This window comes from Mustelus asterias, chromosome 18, assembly GCF_964213995.1.
Source record: "Mustelus asterias chromosome 18, sMusAst1.hap1.1, whole genome shotgun sequence".
Taxonomy (NCBI): Eukaryota; Metazoa; Chordata; class Chondrichthyes; order Carcharhiniformes; family Triakidae; genus Mustelus; species Mustelus asterias.
Genome location: NC_135818.1, coordinates 20,320,152 through 20,342,534, shown reverse-complemented (window position 1 = coordinate 20,342,534; position 22,383 = coordinate 20,320,152). Strand labels below are relative to the sequence as shown.

General features: G+C 50.1%; 1 protein-coding gene across 1 annotated transcript in view; it reads left to right on the top strand.

Moving 5' to 3' along the window:
- The window catches only part of LOC144506987 (pleckstrin homology domain-containing family H member 1-like), a 174,319-nt gene that overhangs the window by 118,130 nt on the left and 33,806 nt on the right, over positions 1-22,383 (top strand). Inside the window, 9 exon segments of the mRNA XM_078233493.1 lie at positions 404-484; positions 1,911-2,090; positions 3,433-3,541; positions 6,752-6,864; positions 9,771-9,947; positions 10,616-10,713; positions 12,671-12,848; positions 13,801-13,956; positions 22,029-22,126. Of these exon segments, the coding sequence (XP_078089619.1) occupies positions 404-484; positions 1,911-2,090; positions 3,433-3,541; positions 6,752-6,864; positions 9,771-9,947; positions 10,616-10,713; positions 12,671-12,848; positions 13,801-13,956; positions 22,029-22,126 (1,190 nt within the window).

Here is a 22,383-nt window from a genome sequence, read left to right as displayed (position 1 = left end):
ATTCTTAATTTATGATTCTTGGGGCATAATGTTTGGGTGGAGAGACTGTTTCCATTTCCAATACCTGCAAGTTTTCACCTTGGCCAAATAGGGAATGTTGGTTAGTGTTCTACAATTGGGAAGTTTGGACTAACTTTCTTGGACTAATCTTATCTCCTGCAAGGGTCAATGATTGGAAGCATTGTATGGGAACAGAAGTGAATTGGATTTTTATCAAGTGGGCAGAGCTGGAGCAGACTCAAGGGGCTGAATGGCCCACTTCTGTTTCTGATTTGTATATATGGTAGGTCTAGTCTTGGCTGTGGTGAGGCAATGAGTTCCATTTCCTTGTCCCATGGTTAACCTAATGTAAGGTGCCCCACTCACTCTCTCGGTGCTTGACTGTCCTTCATGTATGTTCCAGGTGAGGCACGGCTACTCCAAGCTGGTCTGGTGCTCCCTCATCGGAAAGATCTTCTACTACTTTCGGAACCAAGATGACAAGGTAGGACCAGTGAGTGGATGTAACGACCGACTGAAGCCAGCTGATTGAGAGGACACGTACGCTCTGACTGCTGACTCTGAGCCAACTGCAGTGGTTGCTAACAGCCTCTGTTTAGAATGAGGCGTGAGTTTGAATGTATCAGTGTTACACCCACATGTGGCTCATTGAAAATCCAGATGTGGAATCCGGATGTGGAAAATTGCTTTTGGGTGTTTGATGGTTAAATGATGATTTGAAAACCAGAATGTCTTTTGATCATTTTGAGTGTTTTGCTCTCTTGATTCCTGAATGGTGGTGGATGTTCATTAAGTATATATATATACCTGCACGGTGAAGTTATCTATATCATGCAAGTATATCATACTTGTTTTCCACTAAAATTAGTGCACATCTTTTAAAAAGTGTTAATGTTGCTATAGCTGGTCCATGACTCCTGATAACACTGGTACAGGAAATTGTCTCAAAGCTCAAATGACCATAGATAAAGCCATTGGAAAGGCCAAAGATGTTTTGGCTTTTTTAAAGATTGGGAGTGACAGACAAAGGGAAAGAAATAATGATGAATGTTGGACAGGCCACAGTTGAGTAGTGTCTGCAGACTTGGAAACCCCATTATAGAAAGGACAAAGGGGAGGCTAAAATTAGGGGACACAGATTTCCGAATAAAAAGGTCAAGAGATTGTGGCTGGCTCAATACTGGGGGTATTTTTGGGGATCGGAAGCCTATTATTTTTCCCGGACCCAGAAAAAAATTTGAAACTTGCCTTTTTAGACGTGTTATCAGTTAACATGGTAAATGTGTGCATGGACCAGGTTCCAACCAGACTGTTGTAAGATAACAGAGAGGCCCCATGAGATCCTGATTTTCATATTAAAAGGAGCCTCCCACCTGAAATCAGTGGGGGTTTCATCCTGTGAGCTAGTCCCTGGGAGAATGGCGATAACCAGGGCATTATTGGTGACGTGGCGATCATAGAATCCTACAGTACAGAAAGAGGCCATTCGGCCCATCGAGTCTGCACCAACCACAATCCCACCCAAGCCCTACCCCCTACATATTTACCCACTAACCCCTCTAACCTATGCATCCCGGGACACTAAGGGGCAATTTAGGATGGCCAATCAACCTAATCCGCACATCTTTGGACTGTGGGAGGAAACCGGAGCACCCGGAGGAAACCCACGCAGACACAGGGAGAATGTGCAAAACTCCACACAGACAGTGACCCGAGCCGGGATTCGAACCCAGGTCCCTGGAGCTGTGAAGCAGCAGTGCTAACCACTGTGCTACCGTGCCGCCCATTGTGCTACCGTGCCGCGATAGATTGACAGTTCCTATTGTGAGGCCATTAACCATCTGCAAGGGTTTTCAGCCTAACAGTGAAGGAGTTTGATCTTGTTTGAAATGCTTCCTCTGCACGTTTAGTTCCCTCTGGGCCACCTGAAAGTCCGAGAGGCTAAAGTCGGAGAGGTGGACCGTTCCTGCGATTCCGACGAGGATTACGAGGCGGGAGGCCGAGGATTCCTCTCGTCACACTTCACTCTGGTCATCCATCCGAAGGATCAAAGCCCGACTTACCTGCTGATTGGAACCAAGCAGGAAAAGGTGAGAGATCTGTTGGGAATGGGAAGAGCAAAGTTCAATTCGGCCCCAAGTGTGTTCCGGAGAGGATAGGAGAAAATGAAGGGAATATTTGCCAAGGAAAACAGTCTTTAGTGTTTTGATTATCGTCAAGCTGCAGCTATGTACCTCAATGGAATTAACTTGCTGTGGATAATTGACTCTGGTGGATAATCAGGCGTGAACACTGGTTGCCAAGGCTCCAGGATTGGCCGAGATTTTCCCAGATATCAGCAAAGGCCACAGTTGTGGCTTTCTCCACCGTATAGTCCCAGACCTCGGAAAAAAGCAGCAAGGGGCAGTGTCCATGATACATCACTGGTGGGGCAGCCTCTGATTCACCCACCCGCCAAAGAGTTAGTCAGCCGAGGATCAGGGCGCCATTTTAATGGCTGCCCCAAGTGCAGAGAGAGCAAAGGAGTTCACGCTAGAATGCCCACCTCTCCCCCTGGCGCTGTCCGGCCAGGTCCCCTGACACTGGGCCATGGCACTGCCTGAGTGCAGTGCCATGGAGCGGAGCCAGGGCAGTATAAGGGCATGACCGTCCCACCATTGAAAGCAGCACTCACCTGAGTTCCCCTGGGAGATCTGCTTGCTAGGTGCTTGTCTTGGGAAACCAGTCGTGATTCACACCATTCCGTCACGCCAATGTGGGTGGATTTTCTGACGGGGTGGGCAGGATTAGTCAGGCGTAGGAGCTTGATAATTGTATGTTAATAAATTCAAATGATGTTCCTGATGTTGGATGTTGGGAAAAGTGCCCTGTCACTGACGGTGGGACAATCATGTCATGTCCCTATGCTGATGTAAACCGCAACTTTGCAATTCTCGCAAACTTTCTGCTCCTGTTGCTAAATCCGCTTGACACAATTGGGAGGCCAAATCCCAGCCTTTGATTTCTAATCATTAACGTTTCGGACATGGGAAACAAAGCTCTTTGACTGGGTGCTCAAGCTTCATCCAATCGGGAAACAGAATTTGCTTTCCGATTGGCGTGACAAAGGCAGGTCTTGACAATGGTGAGAAGCCATTGGTGGAGGTGGTTGAAGATGTGAGGTCATGTGATGTCGTCTGACCCCTGAACTGAATTCAAGTTCTCAAACTCTTAGGGATAAGATTTGAACTCTTGATCTCTGGATCGTTAATGCGGGCCTGTGGGTTTCCAGTCCAGTAACAGAGCCGCTACCCTGCAGTACTCTGCTGCTACTCCCTCATTCTCCAGTCACTCAACCTCTCACTCATGTTATCACACTCGGACTGAAGGAGGAATCCTGTGGGAGGGCTCTCATTCACGCGTTTCTTCCTTCAAAATCTCCTTGTCCCACAGGACACCTGGCTGTACCACCTGACCGTAGCAGCTGGCAGCAGCCATTCCAAAGTGGGCACTGAATACGAACAGCTCATCGGGAAACTACTGGACGTCGATGGGGAGCCAAGTGAGTGTGACGCGGGGAGATCCTGGAACTGAGGTCACCAAAGGGCCAGGGCCGGGATTCTCTGACCTCGCCCGTGGCCGGTATTCTCCGGTCCTGCTACGGTGAATGGAGTTTTGGTTGAGCGTCGAATTCTCCGTTCTTGCTCGCAGCAGGTGGCGGAGAATTCCAGTTCAGGGATCTTCATGTGGGATATAAATTACACGAATATTCGAATTGGGTTTTTTTGTTAATAGTATATAGTGTTATTCCGTTACAACCATTATTTTATTATTTTTATTATTTATTAGTGTCACAAGTAGGCTTACATTGAAACTGCAATGAAGTTACTGTGAAAACCCCCTAGTCGCCACACTCCGGCGCCTGTTCGGGTACACTGAGGGAGAATTTAGCATGGCCAATGCACCCTAACCAGCACGTCTTTCAGACTGTGGGAGGAAACCAGAGCACCCGGAGGAAACCCACTCAGACACGGGGAGAACGTGCAAACTCCACACGGACAGTGACCCAAGCCGGGAATCGAATCTGGGCCCCTGGCGCTGTGAGGCAGCAGTGCCAACCACTGCGCAATATCAGAGATCTCCAACATTATGAAAGGATTTGACAGGGTAGATTTAGATAGATTTTTGGGAAAGTTCAAAACTGAGGGCTGGGGGGGAGGGGGTGGCGCAACATAAAGACAAGATAGTCACTAATAAACCTAATAAGCAATTGAGGGAAATTTCTTTACCTGGTGGGTAGTATGAATGAGAAACTTGCTGTCTTATGGAGTTAATGAGCAAAATGGCATTGATTTTTATTTGAAATGGGAGGCTAACTAATCACCTGAGGGAGAAATGAATTGAAGGATATGCCGATTGGGTGAATTTGGGTGGGAGGTGCTTCCTGTGGGGTATAAACATGGGCCTAGACCAGCTGGGATGATTAGCCTGTTTCTTTGCTGTGAATACTATGCATTGTAAAGGGTGCCTAATGACTGTGAGTGATCCTCACACACTGGAGTGGGTTGGAGTTGACTCTGGTGCTAATTTTAGGTGCTTAAAAATATAAGGACAAGTGGAGGCCATTCAGCCCCTTGAACCTGCTCAACATTCAATTAAACCATGACTCACCTCATCCCAACTCCATTTCCACCTTGTCCCTGTACATCCCTTACTTCATTTATCTCACTGCTTTGTCGAGAGTGTGGAGCTATGCTTCCTGGTTGAGTTTTACCTGCCTCACCCTGGCTCCCTGACTCACTATAATCAGGCTGATGGGGGGTGAATGAACACCCAGGAGAGAAAACACACCGACTACCTCCATAGTTACACACAGTAAACTTCTCATTGCCTGTTTGGATGTAAAACCTTCGAATGTGTTGAGTGAGTGGGATTTGAGCTGGATTGGGGCTCAATGCGCAGCTAATTTTGGAATATAGACAAAAGGTGCCAGAAAACAGGAAGTGCTGGAAAAGCCCAGCAGGCCAAACAGCATCTGTGGAGAGAGAAACAATGCCAAAGCCTCGAGTCCAGCATGACTGTTCCTAACACTCCCAGCGAACTTTGGACACTGGAATATAGGAATGGGAGGAGGCCATTCAGCCCTTCGAGCCCATTCCGCCAGTCAATAAGATCATGGCTGATCTGTGGCCTCAGTCCATGTACCTGCCCTAGGCCCATATCCCTCGATACCCCTGCTCAATAAAAATGTGTCTATCTGAGACTTAAACCTAACAATTGAACCAGCATTCACTGCCTTTGAGGAAGGGTGTTCCAAACCTCCCCAACTCTCACAGTGGCACAGTGGTTAGCAGTGCTGACTCAATGAGCCAGGGATCCGGCTTGGGTCACTGTCTGTGTGGAGTTTGCACATTCTCCCCGTGTCTGCATGGGTTTCCTCCGGGTGCTCCGGTTTCCTCCCACAGTCCAAAGATGTGCTGGTTAGGTTGATTGGCCATGCTAAATTGACCCTAGTTTTGGGGGACTAGCAGGGTGAACATGTGGGGTTACAGGGATAGGATGGGATTGTTATTGGTGCAGGCTCGATGGGCAGAATGGCCTCCTTCTGTCCTGCAGGGATTCTATGATTCTCTGCGTGTTTTCTAACATCTCTTCTGAAAGACTTGGCCCTATTTTTAGATTATGGCCCCTGGTTCCAGAGCCTTCAAACAGTGGAAACAGTTTATCCTTATCCACCCTGCCCTTCCCTGTAAATATTTTGTAGACTTCTGTCACATCACCCCTCAACTGCTGGTGTTGTTCAATATTAAAACAGGAAAGTAGACATTTGTAGGTTCAACACCTCTCTCCTAGTTATCGAGAGGAAGATATTTGTTCTTGATCCCGATTATCATAGAAATCATAGAAACCCTACAGTGCAGAAGGAGGCCATTCGGCCCATCGAGTCTGCACCGACCACAATCCCACCCAGGCCCTACCCCCACATATTTACACGCTAATCCCTCTAACCTACGCATCTCAGGATTCTAAGGGGCAATTTTTAACCTGGCCAATCAACCTTACCCTCACATCTTTGGACTGTGGGAGGAAACCGGAGCACCCGGAGGAAACCCACGCAAACACGAGGAGAATGTGCAAACTCCACACAGACAGTGACCCGAGCCGGGAATCGAACCCGGGACCCTGGAGCTGTGAAGCAGCAGTGCTAACCACTGTGCTACCGTGCCGCCCCAGTATCATCATACTGTAATATACCGAAGATGGAAGTCGCCTCAGTTGGTGTTTGTTTTGGTGCAGACTCGATGGGCTGAAGGGCCTCTTCTGCACTGTAGTATCCTGTGAAGGTCTCTGAGCTGCTTGCATGACAGAAGGTTTTTTTTTTACATAGACTGGCGTCCAGATTGACTCACACACAATCCTTGCCGCCCAGCCCAACAGGAGAGCCAGTGGACTGGCCTTTGGGTCTGGGTGCAGGAGTTACACAGTGGACAATACAACACTCGGGGTCACAAGAGGTAAACCTTCCCTCGTACCGAGGTGCAGTCCTTGGAGCAGGGACAGTTGAGGAGTTGGGGTGAGGTAAACCCAGTGCAAATATTGGATATTATCCACTGGACCATACCGTGGGGAGTTGGCTACAAAGATAATTCCTGAATGGCGCCAGTTTCCTCTGTTTTGAATCTGTGGGTTTGTTCCTGAAGTCTCTGGCTCAGGGGTGGTGAGGTGTAGGTTCGTGCTGTGACAGAATGTGACTTGCTGTTTTTGAACCTAGATTCACCAATGTGGAAGCACCCAGTTCTGTGCTGCAGCAAGGATGGTATCTCCAACCCCCTCACCACTCTCCCTTCGGAAGCACTGCAGACTGAGGCACTCAAACTCTTCAAGGTGAAAACTGATGTGTTAGCTTTGATCGGGATGTATCCGGACTGTTCCTGGTTCAGGCGGGAAAGCCAGTGTGAAGCTCGCTGTCTGCACAGCCGGCTTCCCTCACCATATTGAACAGTAATTTCAAAGGGGAAGTGAGATTCACACAGTCAGCTGGAGAAAGCCGTGCTCGGGACATCTTTTATAAGGTGGCACGGTAGCACAGTGGTTAGCACTGCTGCTTCACAGCTCCAGGGTCCCGGGTTCGATTCCCGGCTCGGGTCACTGTCTGTGTGGAGTTTGCACATTCTCCTCGTGTCTGCGTGGGTTTCCTCCGGGTGCTCCGGTTTCCTCCCACAGTCCAAAGATGTGCGGGTTAGGTTGATTGGCCAGGTTAAAAAAAATTACCCCTTAGAGTCCTGGGATGCATAGGTTAGAGGGATTAGCGGGTAAAATATGTGGGGGTAGGGCCTGGGTGGGATTGTGGTCGGTGCAGACTCGATGGGCCGAATGGCCTCCTTCTGCACTGTAGGGTTTCTATGATTTCTATGAGTGCCTTATTATGTCACTGGGAAAGATCTCATTCTGCGATCTCGCCGGCACAGATCCCACATTTGGCCTGTGGCGGTACTTAGCGACGGTTATGGGATTTGTGTCAATGGGGCCGTTAGATTGCGGCCCGATTGTGGATTAGTTATTTGTTTCTGACGGGTTGCCCATTGTCACATGTTAAATGTGGAGCCCGGGTGGTCCGATATCAGGATATTGGGTTGAAATATTTTACATCCCCTGGTGCTGGACGTGTTTACGGCAGTGGGTGGGGGTGACCAGCCCACCCCTGACAGATTGCCCACAGTATGGGCAGTGGGTAAGGCACCCATTAGGCTGCCGGCCTTTAGGTGAATCAAAGCCTTTAACTGCCCAAATAATTGGCAATTAATGGCTGCAATTGGCCTCCACTGCCAGAGAATACTGGGCAGTGGCAGCCGGGGCAAAGTGCAAAGGCCATCTTTAAAATCTGCTTCTTTGAGAAAGCGGGACAGTGAGGGGTGCTGGGGGTGGGGAGCATTTCAAACAGGGGGTCATGTGCACATTGGAGCCACCCCCACACAACCTCATCCAACAGAGATGCCCACTGCCCTCTCCCCCGTCCTTTCCCCCCCCCCTTCCCTCCTCTTCCCCCCTCCTCCCTCTCTTTCCCCTGTCTCTGCCCTCCCCCGTCCCCCTCTCTCTCCCCCTTCTCTCCCCCCCCTCTCCCCCCTCTCTCCCCCCTCTCTCCCCCCTCTTCGCCCCCCCTTCTACCCCAACTTCGCCCCCTCTCTCCCCCACCTTCTCCCCCCCCTTTCTCCCCCACCTCTCCCCCCCCTTTCTCCCCCACCTCTCCCCCTCCCCTCTTCCCCCTCCCCTCTTCCCCCTCCCCTCTCTCCCCCACCCCTCTCTCCCCCACCCCTCTCCCCCCACCCTCTCCCCCCACCCCTCTCCCCCCACCCCTCTCCCCCCACCTCTCTCCCCCCCCACCTCTCTCTCCCCCCCCACCTCTCTCTCCCCCCCCACCTCTCTCTCCCCCCCCACCTCTCTCTCCCCCCCCACCTCTCTCTCCCCCCCCACCTCTCTCTCCCCCCCCCACCTCTCTCTCCCCCCCCACCTCTCTCTCCCCCCCCACCTCTCTCTCCCCCCCCACCTCTCTCTCCCCCCCCACCTCTCTCCCCCCCCACCTCTCTCCCCCCCACCTCTCTCCCCCCCACCTCTCTCCCCCCCACCTCTCTCCCCCCCACCTCTCTCCCCCCCACCTCTCTCCCCCCCACCTCTCTCCCCCCCACCTCTCTCCCCCCCACCTCTCTCCCCCCCACCTCTCTCTCCCCCCACCTCTCTCTCCCCTTCCCCCACCTCTCTCTCCCCTTCCCCCACCTCTCTCTCCCCTTCCCCCACCTCTCTCTCCCCTTCCCCACCTCTCTCTCCCCTTCCCCCACCTCTCTCTCCCCTTCCCCCACCTCTCTCTCCCCTTCCCCCACCTCTCTCTCCCCTTCCCCCACCTCTCTCTCCCCTTCCCCCACCTCTCTCTCCCCTTCCCCCACCTCTCTCTCCCCTTCCCCCACCTCTCTCTCCCCCCCCCACCTCTCTCTCCCCCCCCCACCTCTCTCTCCCCCCCCCACCTCTCTCTCCCCCCCCCACCTCTCTCTCCCCCCCCCCACCTCTCTCTCCCCCCCCCCACCTCTCTCTCCCCCCCCCCTACTCTCTCTCCCCCCCCCCACCTCTCTCTCCCCCCCCCACCTCTCCCCCCCCCCACCTCTCTCTCCCCCCCCCACCTCTCTCTCCCCCCCCCACCTCTCTCTCCCCCCCCCACCTCTCTCTCCCCCCCCCACCTCTCTCTCCCCCCCCCACCTCTCTCTCCCCCCCACCTCTCTCTCCCCCCCACCTCTCTCTCCCCCCCACCTCTCTCTCCCCCCCACCTCTCTCTCCCCCCCCCCACCTCTCTCTCCCCCCCCCCACCTCTCTCTCCCCCCCCCCCCACCTCTCTCTCCCCCCCCCCACCTCTCTCTCCCCCCCCCCACCTCTCTCTCCCCCCCCCCCCACCTCTCTCTCCCCCCCCCCACCTCTCTCTCCCCCCCCCAACCTCTCTCTCCCCCCCCCACCTCTCTCTCCCCCCCCCACCTCTCTCTCCCCCCCCCACCTCTCTCTCCCCCCCCACCTCTCTCTCCCCCCCCCACCTCTCTCTCCCCCCCCCACCTCTCTCTCCCCCCCCCCCACCTCTCTCTCCCCCCCCCCCCCGCATCTGACGAAGGAGCAGCGCTCTGAAAGCTAATGGTATTTGCTACCAAATAAACCTGTTGGACTTTAACCTGGTGTAGTTAAAACTCTTACTGTCTCTGGTTGGTGCAGCCCGTTCTATTCATGGATGGATACTTCACCGTATTTTGTCTCCACAGTCATGCCAACTGTTCATCAACGTGCTGGTCGAGGTGCCGTCGATTGATTACCACGTGTGCCTGGCTCAGAATGCACTGCAGGTTTGCTTGGCGCACACGGAGCTACAGAATGAGATCTACTGTCAGTTCATTAAACAGACCAGCCATAGGCAGCCACACAACTTCTCCCTCATACAGGTAACCGTTATTTAGCGGAATCTCCAGACGGGTTCTTTAGACATTGGAATCAGAAATACTTTTCCTTCAACATGGTATTCCCACCTGACATGGGAGGTGAAGGGCACAAATCTTGGACTTATTGGCTGCAGTCGATAGTTGTCTCTCAGTTGAAACCAGACGAGTGCAAAGAAAGTTTACACTTCATTTTAATCCGATTTGAGAAATCTTTGGGAGCACGGTGGCGCAGTGGTTTGCACTGCTGTCTCACAGCGCCAGGGACCCGGGTTCAATTCCGGCCTTGGGTCAGTGTCTGTGTGGAGTTTGCACATTCTCCGCATGTCTGCGTGGGTTTCCTCCGGGTGCTCCAAAATTGTGTGGGTTAGGTTGATTGGCCATGCTAAATTGCCCCTTAGTGTCAGGGAGATTTATGGGGTAGATAAGTGGAGTTACTGGGATAGGGCCTGGGTGGGATTGTGGTCAGTGCAGACTCGATGGGCAGAATGGCCTCCTTCTGCACTGTCGGGATTCTTTGCCTGACTGATCATTCATGGGTCACTCACATTGATAAGTTTTTTTTATTCATGACTTTCAACTGACGTAATCTATTCGAGTTTCAATATCGATCATATATTTGACAAGACAAGGCGTTTAATGAAATCTCTCATGGTTCCTTGCTTCCCCTGCAGTGCTGGCAGCTTCTGGCTTTGTGCGTTGCTCTTTTCCTTCCCCAGCATCACTTCCTGTGGTATCTCAAACTTCACCTGCAGCGCCACGCTGACCCCAGGTAAGAGGCCCCTTGTTGCACTGTGTATCAGGGCAAAACTGTATGGTACGCTGTGTGTACCCATAGAAAACTAGATCATCATTTCCTGCTGCAATAGTGTCAATTAACAGTTCCTTTTTGAGAATTATTGGGCCTCAGCCTTTTAAAAATACTGCTCTCTTAGAGTTTTGGCCTTCAATGTGTGCGACTGTTTCCCAGCAAGACAAGGAAAATCAAAGCTGTTTCTAATACCACTGGATCACCAGCTTCTGGGCCTGACTGGGGGATGGCTTTTGCTACAACTATACTCATTACAGACATACTGGTCTCTGTTGGCTCTTATTCTCATTCCTCGCACTTTGACCAAGATGACTGATTTACCCTGCTTAGTTCTGGAATATTCACACTCAGTCAAGCATTCCCAGGTCGAATGCAGCATAGTTTCAGAGAATCCTACAGTGCAGAAGGAGGCCATTCGGCCCATCGAGTCTGCATCGACCACAATCCCACCCAGGCCCTATCCCCATAACCTCATACATTTACCCTAACTAGTCCCCCTGACACTAAGGGGCAAATTAGCTTGGCCAATCCACCTAACCCACACGTCTTTGGAGCGTGGGAGGAAACCGGAGCATGCGGAGGAAACCCATGCAGACACGGGGCGAACAAGCAAACTCCGCACAGACAGTCACCCAAGCCGGGAATCGAGCCCAGGTCCCTGGTGCTGTGAGGCGGCAGTGCTAACCACTGTGCCACCGTGCTGTCCCAAAAGTTTAGAGTAAAGCTCCCATTTGCAGTCCCTTATCAAGAAGCCCTAGCCTTTGTTTAGCACCTGGTAGAGCTCTCTCTATTCTGTAGGGTATGCTAGTTACAACAGTTATGTTACTAAACTAGTAATCCAAAGACCCTGACTAATAGTCACCCTGGTACGTGACTCCAGTCCTAGACCATTGTGGTAGACTCTTCATTGCCATATCTGAAGGAGCCGGTAACTCCACTCAGTTCTATCAAAATGCAACTAAAATTCTACTCTGTGGTTCAAGGTTCATGGGGTGCATTAACACCAGCTTGAATCTATTAGGCTGAGTGGCTTGTTTCTGTTCTGTAAACACTCTCTAAGAAGAAGGGCCTAATGCACCTCCTGAGGGGAAACTAGGGATGGTAATAGAGTCATAGGCCGGAATTTTACCGGCACGCCGGCCCCGATTCCGGGGGCAGGCTCGGCTCGGAGAATGGTATTCTCCGCTGGCCTCGGGTGGGATCGTACGAAATTCAGGCGTATGCACCGGAAAAATTCCACCCAGAGAGTCCCTACAGTGCAGAAAGAGGCCATTCAGTCCATTACACCTGCACTGATAAGAATCCCATCCAGACCCTATCTCCGTAACCCCACATATTTACCCTGCCAATCCCCCGACACTAAGGAGCAATTGAGCATGGCCAATCAACCTAACCCGTATATCTTTACACTGTGGGAGGAAACCGGAGCACCCGGAGGAAACCCATGCGGACACGGGGAGAACGTGCAAACTCCACACAGACAGTGACCCAAGGCCGGGATTGAACCTGGGTCCCTGTGAATTAGCATTGCTAACCAATATGCCACCGTGACGCCCAAATCCCAGTCTAGTCAAAGAAAGAACAAAGAACAGTACAGCACAGGAAACAGGCCCTTCAGCCCTCCAAGCCTGTGCCGCTCCTTGGTCCAACTAGACCAATCGTTTGTATCCCTCCATTCCCAGGCTGCTCATGTGACTATCCAGGTCATCGATGCCCATTCCCAAGCATGAATAGGTCATTGGGTTTACATATAAATCTTGTTCTGATATATCTCTCCGTGGATTATACTCCATCTGACACTCGGCAGGAGGTGTCAGTACATTTACTGAGTTGCGTAGTGTAGGCTGACTGTAATTATTACTGAGTTAAGCTGCACCGGCTAATCTGGGGCCACCGTTTCTCTCCATTCCCGTCCCAGGACAGAGATCGGTAAATACTCCATCTACTGCCAGCGGTCAGTGGAGCGCACACTGCGGAACGGGGATCGGGAAGCCAAGCCATCCCGGATGGAGATCATGTCAATCCTACTGCGGAACCCTTACCACCATTCCCTACCGTTCAGTATCCCTGTCCACTTCATGAATGCCACTTACCAGGTCAGTGATGGATTCCTTATTCTTGACATGCCTAACTGCTCCTTGGGAACCCCCCGAACCCGCTTTCAGGCTCGTGCTCGGCAGATCACATCTGCCACGCAGTATTATTGAAGATTCGGGTAATTGTCAGTAGTGACAGTGTGGACCCAGCCACATCATTCACTGCCATTGTTCCTGCCGGCAGCAAGGCCCACACAACTGTGCGGAAAATGGTTGAAGCACCAGCTGTGTACCAAGATGCAACAGCTGGGGCAGCCCTCCTCCCTCAGATGAGGAGAAATATTTTTCTCTCGGAGGGTCGTGTGTCTCTGGAACTCTCTTCCTCAAAAAGGGCAGTGGAAGCAGACTCTCTTTGAATAGTTATTTTTAAGGCAGAGTTAGATTGATTCTTGATTAACAAGGGGAAGGGGGGGGTGAAAGGTAATCGGGTGCGGCAAGAATGTGGGGGACAATCAGACCAGCCATGGCGGAGCAGGTTCGAGGGGCTGAATGGCCTATTCCTCTTCCTAATTCGTATGGACCACAGTGGTCACAGTAAAATATCAGCACCTCACCGTGTGTTACCTTCTGTCGTTCAGTGTTTCTGTTTGAAGTTACTGGTACTGGATGCTCTATTCAGCTTTAGAAGTTAATGGCTCAGATATGTGCAGCTCTCCAGGGAGTTATATTCTCTTTTGGGGATTTGATGGTTCTTGGAGTTCTCGGTGATATCTTTTCTTGATGGTTAGGGGGTGAGACTGTCTTTGAGAAACTCAAGGCTTTGCCAAACCCAGGGCTGGGATGTTAGATGGTCAGCAAGTAACCCAGTGCGGTGTCCCACCCCAGTGTGGGGGACTTGTTTTGTGTCTGGATTTTGGGTTAGTCTGTGATCCAGCCATGGACACCTTGTGTAGAACATGAAACCACGAGAACAGGCCTCATCTAAATTTCCTTCATCTTATCTTTCACTCAGGTTGTGGGTTTTGACGGATCCACCACAGTCGAGGAGTTCTTGCACACACTCAACCAGGAAATAGGGATGAGAAAACCACTACATTCCGGATTTGCACTCTTCACGGATGATCCTTCTGGAAAGGATTTGGAACACTGTTTGCAGGGCAATGTGAAGGTGAGGCAACGTAATCCCTCTGCGTGGGGGGATCACCAACATAAAACCCAGGAGTCCCTTCATCTGCATCTACAATAGAGCTGTCAGCATAGTCCCCTCATATATACCACTCCTCGTTGTAACGCTGATACACCCCTCACTGTAACACTGATATACCCCACATCCCCCACTGTAACACTGATATACCCCACACCCCTCACTGTAACGCTGATATACCTCACACCCCTCACTGTTACACTGATATACCCCACACCCCTCACTGTAACACTGATATACCCCACATCCCTCACTGTTACACTGATATACCTCACACCCCTCACTGTTACACTGATATACCCCACACCCCTCACTGTAACACTGATATACCCCACATCCCTCACTGTAACGCTGATATACCTCACACCCCTCACTGTTACACTGATATACCCCACACCCCTCACTGTAACACTGATATACCCCACATCCCTCACTGTTACACTGATATACCTCACACCCCTCACTGTAACACTGATATATCCCACACCACTCACTGTAACACTGATATACCTCACATCCCTCACTGTTACACTGATATACCTCACACCCCTCACTGTTACACTGATATACCTCACACCCCTCACTATAACACTGATATATCCCACACCCCTCACTGTAACACTGATATACCCCACACCCCTCACTGTAACACTCATATACCTCACACCCCTCACTGTTACACTGATATACCCCACACCACTCACTGTAACACTGATATACCTCACATCCCTCACTGTTACACTGATATACCTCACACCCCTCACTGTTACACTGATATACCTCACACCCCTCACTATAACACTGATATATCCCACACCCCTCACTGTAACACTGATATACCCCACATCCCTCACTGTTACACTGATATACCTCACACCCCTCACTGTTACACTGATATACCTCACACCCCTCACTATAACACTGATATATCCCACACCCCTCACTGTAACACTGATATACCCCACATCCCTCACTGTAACACTGATATACCTCACACCCCTCACTGTTACACTGATATACCTCACACCCCTCACTGTTACACTGATATACCTCACACCCAACAAAGAACAAAGAACAGTACAGCACAGGAAACAGGCCCTTCGGCCCTCCAAGCCTGTGCCGCTCCTTGGTCCAACTAGACCGATCACTGTAACACTGATATATCCCCTCACTGTAACACTAATATATCCCACACCCCTCACTGTAACACTGATATATCCCACACCACTCACTGTAACACTGATATACCCCACACCCCTCACTGTAACACTGATATACCCCTCACTGTAACACTGATATACCCCACACCCCTCACTGTAACACTGATATACCCCACACCCCTCACTGTAACACTGATATATCCCACACCACTCACTGTAACACTGATATACCCCACACCCCTCACTGTAACACTGATATACCCCACACTCCTCACTGTTACACTGATATACCCCACACTCCTCACTGTAACACTGATATACCCCACACCCCTCACTGTTACACTGATATACCTCCCACTGTAACACTGATATACCTCCCACTGTAACACTGATATACCTCCCACTGTAACACTGATATACCTCCCACTGTAACACTGATATACCCCACACCCCTCACTGTAACACGGATATACCCCACACCCCTCACTGTAACACTGATATACCCCACACCCCTCACTGTAACGCTGATATACCCCACACTCCTCACTGTTACACTGATATACCCCACACTCCTCACTGTAACACTGATATACCCCACACCCCTCACTGTTACACTGATATACCTCCCACTGTAACACTGATATACCTCCCACTGTAACACTGATATACCTCCCACTGTAACACTGATATACCTCCCACTGTAACACTGATATACCCCACACCCCTCACTGTAACACTGATACACCCCACACCCCTCACTGTAACACTGATATATCCCACACCCCTCACTGTAACACTGATATACCCCACACTCCTCACTGTAACACTGATATACCCCACACTCCTCACTGTTACACTGATATACCTCCCACTGTAACACTGATATACCCCACACACCTCACTGTAACACTGATATACCCCACACTCCTCACTGTAACACTGATATACCCCACACCCCTCACTGTAACACTGATATAGCCCACACCCCTCACTGTAACACTGATATACCCCACACTCCTCACTGTAACACTGATATACCCCACACCCCTCACTGTAACGCTGATATACCCCACACCCCTCACTGTAACACTGATATACCCCACACCCCTCACTGTAACACTGATATACCCCACACCCCTCACTGTAACACTGATATACCCCACACCCCTCACTGTAACACTGATATATCCCACACTCCTCACTGTAACACTGATATACCCCACACTCCTCACTGTAACACTGATATACCCCACACCCCTCACTGTAACACTGATACACCCCTCACTGTAACACTGATATACCCCACACACCTCACTGTAACACTGATATACCCCACACTCCTCACTGTAACACTGATATACCCCACACTCCTCACTGTAACACTGATATACCCCACACCCCTCACTGTAACACTGATATAGCCCACACCCCTCACTGTAACACTGATATACCCCACACTCCTCACTGTAACACTGATATATCCCACACCCCTCACTGTAACACTGATATACCCCACACCCCTCACTGTAACACTCTGATATAGCCCACACCCCACACTGTAACACTGATATACCCCACACCCCTCACTGTAACACTGATATATCCCACACTCCTCACTGTAACACTGATATACCCCACACTCCTCACTGTAACACTGATATACCCCACACCCCTCACTGTAACACTGATACACCCCTCACTGTAACACTGATATACCCCACACACCTCACTGTAACACTGATATACCCCACACTCCTCACTGTAACACTGATATACCCCACACCCCTCACTATAACACTGATATACCCGCACCCCTCACTGTAACACTGATATACCCCACACTCCTCACTGTAACACTGATATACCCCACACCCCTCACTGTAACGCTGATATACCCCTCACTGTAACACTGATATACCCCACACCCCTCACTGTAACGCTGATATACCCCTCACTGTAACACTGATATACCCCACACCCCTCACTGCAACACTGATATACCCCACACCCCTCACTATAACACTGATATACCCGCACCCCTCACTGTAACACTGATATACCCCACACTCCTCACTGTAACACTGATATACCCCACACCCCTCACTGTAACACTGATATACCCCACACCCCTCACTGTAACACTGATATATCCCACACTCCTCACTGTAACACTGATATACCCCACACCCCTCACTGTAACACTGATATATCCCACACTCCTCACTGTAACACTGATATACCCCACACCCCTCACTGTAACACTGATATATCCCACACTCCTCACTGTAACACTGATATACCCCACACCCCTCACTGTAACACTGATATATCCCACACCCCTCACTGTAACACTGATATACCCCACACCCCTCACTGTAACACTGATATACCCCACACCCCTCACTGTAACACTGATATATCCCACACCCCTCACTGTAACACTGATATACCCCACACCCCTCACTGTAACACTGATATACCCCACACCCCTCACTGTAACACTGATATATCCCACACTCCTCACTGTAACACTGATATACCCCACACCCCTCACTGTAACACTGATATATCCCACACACCTCACTGTAACACTGATATACCCCACACCCCTCACTGTAACACTGATATACCCCACACCCCTCACTGTAACACTGATATACCCCACACTCCTCACTGTAACACTGATATACCCCTCACTGTAACACTGATATATCCCACACTCCTCACTGTAACACTGATATACCCCACACCCCTCACTGTAACACTGATATACCCCACACTCCTCACTGTAACACTGATATACCCCTCACTGTAACACTGATATATCCCACACTCCTCACTGTAACACTGATATATCCCACACTCCTCACTGTAACACTGATATACCCCACACTCCTCACTGTAACACTGATATATCCCACACCCCTCACTGTAACACTGATATACCCCACACCCCTCACTGTAACACTGATATACCCCACACTCCTCACTGTAACACTGATATACCCCACACTCCTCACTGTAACACTGATATACCCCTCACTGTGACACTGATATACCCCACACTCCTCACTGTAACACTGATATACCCCTCACTGTAACACTGATATATCCCACACTCCTCACTGTAACACTGATATAGCCCACACTCCTCACTGTAACACTGATATACCCCTCACTGTGACACTGATATACCCCACACTCCTCACTGTAACACTGATATACCCCACACTCCTCACTGTAACACTGATATACCCCTCACTGTAACACTGATATACCCCACACCCCTCACTGTCACACTGATATATCCCACACACCTCACTGTAACACTGATATACCCCACACCCCTCACTGTAACACTGATATACCCCACATCCCTCACTGTAACACTGATATACCCCACACCCCTCACTGTAACACTGATATATCCCACACCCCTCACTGTAACACTGAGATATCCCACACTCCTCACTGTAACACTGATATACCCCTCACTGTAACACTGATATACCCCACACCCCTCACTGTAACACTGATATATCCCACACCCCTCACTGTAACACTGATATACCCCACACCCCTCACTGTAACACTGATATACCCCACATCCCTCACTGTAACACTGATATACCCCACACCCCTCACTGTAACACTGATATACCCCACACCCCTCACTGTAACACTGATATACCCCACATCCCTCACTGTAACACTGATATACCCCACACCCCTCACTGTAACACTGATATACCCCACATCCCTCACTGTAACACTGATATACCCCACACCCCTCACTGTAACACTGATATATCCCACACCCCTCACTGTAACACTGATATATCCCACACCCCTCACTGTAACACTGATATATCCCACACCCCTCACTGTAACACTGATATACCCCACACTCCTCACTGTAACACTGATATACCCCACACTCCTCACTGTAACACTGATATATCCCACACCCCTCACTGTAACACTGATATATCCCACACCCCTCACTGTAACACTGATATATCCCACACCCCTCACTGTAACACTGATATATCCCACACCCCTCACTGTAACACTGATATACCCCACACTCCTCACTGTAACACTGATATACCCCACACTCCTCACTGTAACACTGATATACCCCACACCCCTCACTGTAACACTGATATACCCCGCACCCCTCACTGTGACACTGATATACCCCGCACCCCTCACTGTAACACTGATATACCCCACACCCCCTCACTGTTACACTGATATAGCCCACACCCCTCACTGTTACACTGATATAGCCCACACCCCTCACTGTAACACTGATATACCCCACACCCCTCACTGTAACACTGATATACCCCACACCCCTCACTGTAACACTGATATACCCCACACCCCTCACTGTAACACTGATATACCCCGCACCCCTCACTGTAACACTGATATACCCCACACCCCCTCACTGTTACACTGATATAGCCCACACCCCTCACTGTTACACTGATATACCCCACACCCCTCACTGTAACACTGATATACCCCACACCCCTCACTGTAACACTGATATACCCCACACCCCTCACTGTAACACTGATATACCCCACACCCCTCACTGTAACACTGATATACCCCACACCCCTCACTGTAACACTGATATACCTCACACCCCTCACTGTAACACTGATATACCCCACACCCCCTCACTGTTACACTGATATACCCCGCACCCCTCACTGTAACACTGATATACCCCACACCCCTCACTGTAACACTGATATACCCCGCACCCCTCACTGTAACACTGATATACCCCACACCCCTCACTGTGACACTGATATACCCCGCACCCCTCACTGTAACACTGATATACCCCACACCCCTCACTGTTACACTGATATAGCCCACACCCCTCACTGTAACACTGATATACCCCACACCCCTCACTGTAACACTGATATATCCCACACCCCTCACTGTAACACTGATATACCCCACACCCCTCACTGTAACACTGATATACCCCACACCCCTCACTGTAACGCTGATATACCCCACACTCCTCACTGTAACACTGATATACCCCACACCCCTCACTGTAACACTGATATACCCCGCACCCCTCACTGTAACACTGATATACCCCACACCCCTCACTGTTACACTGATATAGCCCACACCCCTCACTGTAACACTGATATACCCCACACCCCTCACTGTAACACTGATATACCCACACCCCTCACTGTAACACTGATATACCCCACACCCCTCACTGTAACACTGATATACCCCACACCCTCACTGTAACACTGATATACCCCACACCCCTCACTGTAACACTGATATACCCCACACCCCTCACTGTAACACTGATATACCCCACACCCCTCACTGTAACACTGATATATCCCACACCCCTCACTGTAACACTGATATATCCCACACCCCTCACTGTAACACTGATATATCCCACACCCCTCACTGTAACACTGATATACCCCACACCCTCACTGTAACACTGATATACCCCACACCCCTCACTGTAACACTGATATACCCCACACCCCTCACTGTAACACTGATATACCCCACACCCCTCACTGTAACACTGATATATCCCACACCCCTCACTGTAACACTGATATATCCCACACCCCTCACTGTAACACTGATATATCCCACACCCCTCACTGTAACACTGATATACCCCACACCCCTCACTGTAACGCTGATATACCCCACACTCCTCACTGTAACACTGATATACCCACACCCCTCACTGTAACGCTGATATACCCCACACTCCTCACTGTAACACTGATATACCCCACACCCCTCACTGTAACGCTGATATACCCCACACTCCTCACTGTAACACTGATATACCCCACACCCCTCACTGTAACACTGATATACCCCACACCCCTCACTGTAACACTGATATACCCCACACCCCTCACTATAACACTGATATACCCCACACTCCTCACTGTAACACTGATATAGCCCACACCCCTCACTGTAACACTGATATAGCCCACACCCCTCACTGTAACACTGATATACCCCACACCCCTCACTGTAACACTGATATACCCCACACCCCTCACTGTAACACTGATATACCCCACACCCCTCACTGTAACACTGATATAGCCCACACCCCTCACTGTAACACTGATATAGCCCACACCCCTCACTGTAACACTGATACACCCCACACCCCTCACTGTAACACTGATATACCCCACACCCCTCACTGTAACACTGATATACCCCACACCCCTCACTGTAACACGGATATACCCCACACCCCTCACTGTAACACTGATATAGCCCACACTCCTCACTGTAACACTGATATAGCCCACACCCCTCACTGTAACACTGATATAGCCCACACCCCTCACTGTAACACTGATATACCCCACACCCCTCACTGTAACACTGATATACCCCACACCCCTCACTGTAACACTGATATACCCCACACCCCTCACTGTAACACGGATATACCCCACACCCCTCACTGTAACACTGATATACCCCACACTCCTCACTGTAACACTGATATACCCCTCACTGTAACACTGATATACCCCACACTCCTCACTGTAACACTGATATACCCCTCACTGTAACACTGATATACCCCACACCCCTCACTGTAACACTGATATCTGAGTTGTGGTTTGAGCCATACTGATACAAAGTCTGATATTTACTCAGTATTAATCACAAGTGAGTATTCTATGGCCTGGTTTCTGAAGTATGTTTTTCACTGTTGAGTCGAGATAGTAAGTAGTTCGGTAACTATGTTACCTCACGATGTTCACCCAGAGCTATCATTTGTGTAAAAATGTTAATTATTTTTTCTTGTAGATTTGTGACGTAATTTCAAAATCGGAGCAAGCCCTAAAAGAACTGCATCCTGGGAAATACGAAAGCAACAGGATTGTGAGACTGCTTTATAAAAGCAGGTAAGATCACACATCAACCAGAGTGACTATACTACAGAGCGCGGTATCCCCGGTTTATAATACACACACGGTGCCGTATCCCCCGGTTTATAATGTTCTCACAGTGCCGTATCCCCTGGTTCATAATATACACCATGCTGTATTCGCCTGTTTATAATATACAGACGGTGCCACATCTCCTGGTTTATGATATACACATAGTACTGTATCCCTGTGTTCACAATATACACAGTACCGTATCCCCCGGTTTATAATAT